Source organism: Gorilla gorilla, chromosome 6 (genome assembly GCF_029281585.2).
Source record: "Gorilla gorilla gorilla isolate KB3781 chromosome 6, NHGRI_mGorGor1-v2.1_pri, whole genome shotgun sequence".
Taxonomy (NCBI): domain Eukaryota; kingdom Metazoa; phylum Chordata; class Mammalia; order Primates; family Hominidae; genus Gorilla; species Gorilla gorilla.
The window spans coordinates 31024950-31033078 of NC_073230.2; the positions used below are offsets into that span (position 1 = coordinate 31024950).

Genomic DNA, 8129 nt, shown 5'->3' on the forward strand with positions numbered 1-8129 from the left:
TAAAGCATGCTTTCTAGATATGATAGATTGAAGAGACATTTAAACAAATTGATTAGCATACTCCCAATTTTAGTTTTTTTTGTAATGCCCCAGCATTAAAAACTTTGAAACAACTTAATAAATATTCTCCTTCTTTTTTTTTTTCTGTGACAGAGTCTCACTCTGTTGCCCAGGCTGGAGTACAGTGATGCGGTCTTAGCTCACAGCAACCTCCACCTTCTGGGTTCAAATGATTCTCCTGCCTCAGCCTCCTGAGTAGCTGGGACTACAGGCACGAGCCACCATTCCTAGCTAATTTTTGTATTTTTGGTAGAGATGGGGTTTCACCATGTTGGCCAGGCTGGTCTTGAACTGACCTCAGGTGATCCACCCGCCTCGGCCCCCCAAGGGGTTGGGATTACAGGTGTGAGCCCACGCCTGGCCAGAATTTAATATTCTATGGATATATTGTTTTAAAGAGATAATAGGCCAGGCATGGTGCCTCACGCCTGTAATCCCAGCACTTTGAAGGCCCAAGGTGGGAAGATTGCTTGAGGCCAGGAGTTCGAGACCAGCCTCGGCAAAATAGCCAGACCTCCGTCTCTAATTTTTTTAAAAAATAAAAAATAGAAAAAGAAAATTGCAATATAACTGAAAGCAATTTGTATAGTAAAATATTTGCAATATTTTTATTATAATAATTTCTTATATGCATTACAATAAACAATTAATGGCATCATTTTATTGTCATGGTATATGGTGCTAGAGGTAAGACTAGTGCTTACTTTAGGGCCGGGTACAGTAATTCTAGCTTCTCTAGCACTTTGGGAGGTTGAGGCAGGGCAGATCACCTGAGGTTGGGAGTCTGAGGCGAGCCTGACCAACATGGAGAAACTCCGTCTCTACTGAAAATACAAAATTAGCTGGGAGTGGTGGTGCATGCCTGTAATCCCACCTACTTGGGAGGCTGAGGCAGGAGAATCACTTGAACCTGGGAGGTGGAGGTTGCGGTGAGCCAAGATCATGCCATTGCACTCCAGCCTGGGCAACAAGAGCAAAACTCTGTCTCAAAAAAAAAAAAAATTACTTTCTATAGGGAAGGCTTACATTTGAATTGGGGCAAGATGAGTTCCCAGCATAAGGCATAGAGAATTAAAATGTTTGTCTTGGCCCAAACTCTTTTCTTTATTTTACTTTGGACTAGGAGTTTTTCTCATGGTTAACAGGCCTCTCTCACATTCCCAAACCCTACCAAACCCTAAGAGGCAGGTTGGGCCTCTCCCTCCCCTGACCTGTCAAGACTCCTCCATATGAAACCTTTTGGACTATTATTATGTGGAAAAAGAGAACTTCCATGAAGGGTCAGGCACTCCTCACTGAAGGATCAGTGGAAGGCACTTCCAGATTTAGGCCTTTCCAACAATGGTGCCCTTTAGGGAGGCTCACTTCACTTTTTTTTTTTTTTAATTTTTGAGACAGGGTCTCGCTCTATCACCCAGGCTAGTTTGCAGTGGCATAATCTTGGCTCACTGTAACCTCTGCCTCCCAGGCTCAAGCAATCTTTGTGTGTAAGCTTCCTGAGGAGCTGGAACCACAGGTGTGCACCACTACGCCCAACTAATTTTTTGGGGGGCGGGTCAAATGAAGCATGTTATTTCATTTCACAAAGACTGTACAAAATTCCTTATAAAACATGGGGTAGATGCCACCTGGTTACCTCACTCGGCCCCCATCCAACTCTGTATGAGGGGACAGGTGAGGGTGGAAAGTGTGTGGATGGAATAGCATTATGTACAACGCAGGGGTTGAAGTGATAGGTGCAAGTTCTTTCATATTTACTGTTTCACATATTCACAGGTATATAGAGAACCAGCAGGAAAGAGTGAACTCTGGCTCTGTTCTCTTTTATAAAAAAGCACCAATGTCCTGGACTGGACACTCACTGCTATAAAAGATGCAGGGAGGCCCAGGGCCTGATGGTCACGGACTGATATCCTGACTGGAGTCCCACAACTTGTTGGGTGGCTCAGCCCAAAGGCGGGCGAAGAAAGGATGCTGAAGGGCTTCACCCAAGGTCAGCCGCTGAGCTGGTTCATACTCTAGCATGCTTTCAATCAGATCAAAGAGCTGGTGGTCTTCCTCTGCCTCTGAGGTCAGATACTGCCGCAGCGGTTTGCAGTTCTCAAGAACATAGCGCCCAGCTGATGTGTTCTCATCCCAATCCAGGCGACCCCGGTAAAAATATTTCTGTTTTCTTGTCTTTCGGATCATCCGGGAAGGGATAGGACCCAAGATCCTTTCCATCGTGGCTAGATGCTGTCTGTTGTCATGGGTCTGGAAGAGGGTGAAGCCCACATAGTACTCAAAGATGATGCAGCCTATACTCCACACATCACACGGCTGTGACCAGCCCAACTCAAGGATGACTTCTGGTGCTCGGTAATGGCGAGTGGAGACAATGGTGCTATGGTGCTCATGGTCAAAGGTGGCACTGCCGAAGTCTCCCACCCGCACAGCTGTGCTCTTCACACTGCGCTCATGTCGCTTCTTCTCTAGGTTGTAGGTGAGCTCATAGTCTGAATTCACAAACAGAATATTTTCAGGCTTGAGGTCTGTATGTGTCAGCTTGTTATCATGGAGGAACTTGACAGCCTGGCACAGCTGGAAGGCCATGTGGTGCACTTGGTGGATGGGGTAGGGCAGGTGGTTGTTGTCTTTGAGGAAATCGAAGGTGCTAAGGCCCAGAAGCTCCAAGGAGATACACATGTGGCCATGGTAGTCGAACCAGTCAAACATCTGGACACAGAGGTTCTTGCCAGGGTCTTTCTCGTTGATTTTCTCCAGCACGTTGATCTCAAGTCGAGCTGCTTCCTTATACTTCTCCACATTCTTAATGATCTTCAGGGCAACTCGAGCCCCACCCCTGCGATGGTCAACACATTGTACAACTCTGCCGAAGGTCCCCTTTCCTAAGGTGCTAACGATTTCATATCGCTCTTGTAGCCAGTCCCCGACGTGGTAGATGAGGTGGCCCTCAGCGTCGTCCTCTACACTCTTGGCTTTGCGGCTGCTGTGCTGCGAAGACGAGCGGCTAAATGTCCGGCTGCACCTCCTCCGGACATGGTAGCTGTCCTCTCGCCGGCGCCGTCGTGTCCGGTCACTACTACTTGACCAGGAAAGGCTTCTTCGTTGCTTATGTTTTCGGCTCCGATAGTGTTCACGGTAACTCCCCCGGCTGCCTCGCTCTGAGGAATGGTACCTTCGAGGATGAGGCATCGTTCTGGCGGCCAGGCCCGTGCACTTGTCCCACAGGAAGTCCATGATGGTGGCGGCACTGCGGCCGGAGTCCCAGCACCCCCGCGGCGATGAAGTGCTGCTCCACCCCCACCAACCCGGGACCCTGGGACCTCCAGCCCCGTTCTCGGGCTCTGCTTCAGTCCCGCCCGCCTCTCCTTAACTGTCGGCCTGTTTCCAGTGTTGGCAGTTTCAAAAACTCTGATGTAACAATCAGTAGTCCTGGGTATCTGGATTCACTTTGGGGGTTGCTAAAGCAACATGTTCTTCAAAGGAACCGAATAACTGATTTAAGGTGAAGCAAGTAAAAACAATTTAGGTAAAGTTTTTTTTTTTTTTTTTAACTTTTGGAAACACTCTGCAAAATATATTTAGAAGCTGAATTACCATGCGATTGGTAATTTGGCCATAATTTGACTTAGCACATTGTGGAAAAGAATAGGAAATCGTCAGGCGAAGTCATTAAACTCTGAAGCTCCCAGGAGATCAGCTTTAGTGCCCTCTGTAAATTATCTGGGAGGGAGAATATGCAAACAATAAGAAAAATATTAAACTTCAGTACAGTACTTCAGTTTCAAAGTACTTTTCTACATATTTCAGGTCCAAAAAACATTATGTAAACAAATTGTTTGGGTACCACCCCCCTCCCTTCTCGGTGCCCTTTCAACAAACCCCACCCTCTCCCCAAAGTCTTCCTCCTGTTCAGAGGCATTCTTGACAGTCAGATAAATGAATGATCCTGAAATCGGATTCAAATTTTAGGAGACTGATCTCAGCTCAGTATTCTCTCCTATCACACCTGTGGTTTGCTGCTGTCCATTTTACTTCTTCCCCCCCGACACCTCCCAGATGGGGTCTTGCTCTGTCTCCCAGGCTGGAGTGCAATGGCTGGATCTCGACTCACTGCAACCTCTGCCTCCTAGGTTCAAGCAATTCTCCTGCCTCAGCCTCCTGAGTAGCTGGGATTACAGGCATGAGCCACCACGCCCGGCTATTTTTTTTTTTTTTTTTTTTTTTTTTTTAGTAGAGACGGGGTTTCACCATGTTGGCCAGGCTGGTCTCGATCTCCTGACCTCCTGATTTGCCTGCCTTGGCCCCCCAAAGTGCTGGAATTACAGGCGTGAGCCACCGCGTCCAGCCCCATTGTACCTCCATGAGAGCCTAGTCTTGCTTTTAGGCAGCAACTAAGCTAACAACTAATTTTTGTATTTTTTTTTTTTTTTGAGATGGAGTCTCACTCTGTCTTCCAGGCTGGAGTGCAGTGGGGCCATCTTGGCTCACTGCAATCTCTGCCTCCTGGGTTAAAGCAATTCTCTGCCTCAGCCTCTTGAGTAGCTGGGATTACAGGCACCCACCACCACTCCTGGCTATTTTTTTTTTTTTTTTTTTTGTATTTTTAGTAGAGATGGGGTTTCACCATCTTGGCCTGGCTGGTCTTGAACTCCTGACTTCGTGATCCACCCACCTCAGCTTCTCAAAGTGCTGGGATTACAGGCATGAGCCACTGTGCCTGGCCTAATTTTGGTATTTTTAGTAGAGATGAGATTTCACCATATTGTCCAGGCTGGTCTCGAACTTCTGGCCTCAAGTGATCCTCCTGCCTGGGTCTCCCAAAGTATGAGGATTAAAAGCGTGAGTCACCATGCCCAGCCCTTATTTATTTATTTATTTTGAGACAGAGTCTTGCTCCATCACCCAGTCTAGAGTGCACTGGCATGATCTCAGCTCACTGCAACCTCTGCCTCCCAGGTTCAAATGATTCTCCTGCCTCAGCCTCCTGAGTAGCTGGGGATTACAGGTGTCTGACAGCATGCCCAGCTAATTTTTTGTATTTTTAGTAGAAACGGGGTTTCACCATGTTGGCAAGGCTGGCCTTGAACTCCTGACCTCAGGTGATCAGCCCACCTCCCTTACTTAACTTCTTACTTGTCCTTGTCTCTCTTTCCTACTGTTCTGCTCCAAACTTCAAATTCTCAGAAAAGAGCCTCCTCTACCTTCAGTAAAGAGCCACTGTTTCCCCACGAGGTTAGTCCAGAGTTCTTTTCATGGGCTCAGGAAATCTGAGGAATACTTCAGGACTGAGCTGTATCATATTCTGCCTTATAAATAAGAATGTAGGCTGAACATGGTGGCTCACGTGTGTAATCCCAGAACTTTCAGAGGCTGAGGTTGGTGGATCACTTTAAACCAGGAGTTCAAGACCAGCCTGGGCAACATGGTGAAACCCCATCTTTACTAAAAAAATACAAAAAATTAGCTGAGCATGATGGTGTTCACTTGTGGTCCTAGCTGATCAGGAGGCTGAGGAGGGAGGATGGCTTGGGTCTGGCAAGTTGAGACTGCAAGTGAGCTGAGATCACGCCACTGCACTCTAGCCTGGTGACAGAATGAGACCCTGTCTCAAAAAAAAAAAAGAAAAGAAAAAGAAAAAAATATATATGGAAGTAGGTACTCCAATTCCAATTTTTTCTCCCAGTTCAGTTTCTAACTCTTTTCCTCAGGGACAGCCATTAACCTCTGGAAAGGCTATTTTTTCTTGTTACCATGATATTCTGAGCTTGCCTTTTAGGAATAGACTACTTTCTCCCCTATTACGGCATTGAGGAAGGTGGCACTTTCCTATCTGGGGCCTGATACGAGTTGGCTGTGGTTTTTCTCCTTGATTCCAGAAAGGAATGGCTTCAACTCTGATTGAATTAATTTGAGCAGCTAATTATGTTCTTCTGATTCTAGGTCTTTCTTTGAGAGATGAGTGGGCAGAGTTTGGCAATACATCCCATTACTTCTAGGAAAATGGTTTCTAAAGTGAAAAGTGCTATAAAAGATAATAAAAATTATTTTTATTATTATTATTTTAATCTCTTGAACCTTCCAAATTAATATACTCTTGTCTACCAAGGTGTGGAATAGAATGGAAGTGACAGGAACTTGAAAGTAGCGTTACATGAATCATTAGACAGAGGCCAGGAAAACCTCTGTCAGAGAGCCAATCAACATGTATCAAACAGATACAGTGTCCAGAGATTTATGTACTGGGGTTAGCAGAAAAATTCATTCATTCACACTTAATCTTAGCCAAAAGGCTGAGAAGTGATAATTCATTTATTCACAATTTGTTTTTGTTTTTGTTTTGTTTCTATTGCCCAGGCTGGAGTGCAGTGGCGTGATCTGGGCTCACTGCAACCTCTGCCTCCTGGGTTCAAGCAATTCTCCTGCCTCAGCCTCCTGAATAGTTGGCATTACAGGCACTGCCACCACGCCCAGCTAATTTTTGTATTTTAGTAGAGACTGGGTTTCGCTATGTTGACGAGGCTGGTCTTGAACTCCTGATCTCAGGTGATCCACCCGCCTCGGCCTCCCAAAGTGCTGGAATTAAAGGTGTGAACTATCATGCCTGGCCATTCACTATTTATTTATTTATTTATTTATTTTTTGAGACGGAGTCTCTGTCACCCAGGCTGGAGTGCAGTGGCGCGATCTCGGCTCACTGCAAGCTCTGCCTCCCGGGTTCACGCCATTCTCCTGCCTCAGCCTCCCGAGTAGCTGGGACTACAGGCGCACGCTGCCATGCCCGGCTAATTTTTTGTATTTTTAGTAGAGACGGGGTTTCACCGTGTTAGCCAGGATGGTCTCAATCTTCTGACCTCGTGATCTGCCCGCCTTGGCCTCCCAAACTGCTGGGATTACAGGCGTGAGCCACCGCGCCCGGCCCAATGTATTTATTGAGTGCCACTACAAGTGTTTGGAAACAGTTAATAGTGAGGTGTTTAGAATCAAATATAGGCCATTGGCTTAACATACATACTTTAGCATAAAGGACCATTGCATAAGTTACTTGCTTCAGTGTCTTTCTTTAATGCTTTAGTGTGCTTACAATGATAATAGTGGATGCAGAACCTGTGGATACGGACAGCCAACTGCGAGACTTGAGCATCCGCAGATTCTTTTTTTTTTTTTTTTCTTTTTCTTTTTTCTTTTTTATTGATCATTCTTGGGTGTTTCTCGCAGAGGGGGATTTGGCAGGGTTACAGGACAATAGTGGAGGGAAGGTCAGCAGATAAACAAGTGAACAAAGTTCTCTGGTTTTCCTAGGCAGAGGACCCTGCGGCCTTCCGCAGTGTTTGTGTCCCTGGGTACTTGAGATTAGGGAGTGGTGATGGCTCTTAACGAGCATGCTGCCTTCAAGCATCTGTTTAACAAAGCACATCTTGCACTGCCCTTAATCCATTCAACCCTGAGTGGATACAGCACATGTTTCAGAGAGCACAGGGTTGGGGGCAGGGTCACAGATCAACAGGATCCCAAGGCAGAAGAATTTTTTCTTAGTACAGAACAAAATGAAAAGTCTCCCATGTCCACCTCTCTCTACACAGACACGGCAACCATCCGATTCCTCAATCTTTTCCCCACCTTTCCCCCCTTTCCATTCCACAAAACCACCATTGTCATCATGGCCCGTTCTCAATGAGCTGTTGGGTACACCTCCCAGACGGGGTGGTGGCCGGGCAGAGGGGCTCCTCACTTCCCAGTAGGGGCGGCCGGGCAGAGGCGCCCCTCACCTCCCGGACGGGGCGGCTGGCCAGGCAGGGGGCTGACCCCCCCCCCACCTCCCTCCTGGACGGGGCGGCTGGCCGGGCAGAGGGGCTCCTCACTTCCCAGTAGGGGCGGCCGGGCAGAGGCGCCCCTCACCTCCCGGACGGGGCGGCTGGCCGGGCGGGGGGCTAACCCCCCCACCTCCCTCCCGGACGGGGCGGCTGGCTGGGCGGGGGGCTGACCCACCCACCTCCCTCCCGGACAGGGCGGCTGGCCGGGCGGGGGGCTGACCCCCCCACCTCCCTCCCGGACGGAGCGGCTGG

At 47.8% G+C, this 8129-nt stretch overlaps 1 protein-coding gene across 1 annotated transcript; it reads right to left on the bottom strand.

Moving 5' to 3' along the window:
* Positions 1-541: 541 nt before the first annotated feature.
* Positions 542-3621, bottom strand: LOC101128723 (dual specificity protein kinase CLK2-like). The gene has a single exon (XM_055347322.2). The coding sequence runs from the start codon at positions 3298-3300 to the stop codon at positions 1960-1962; it is 1341 nt and encodes a 446-aa protein (XP_055203297.1). The 5' UTR covers positions 3301-3621; the 3' UTR covers positions 542-1959.
* Positions 3622-8129: the final 4508 nt, after the last annotated feature.

Coding starts and splice junctions, on each gene's coding strand:
- LOC101128723 (XM_055347322.2), bottom strand. CDS start 3,300: ATGGACTTCCTGTGGGACAAGTGCACGGGCCTGGCCGCCAGAACGATG.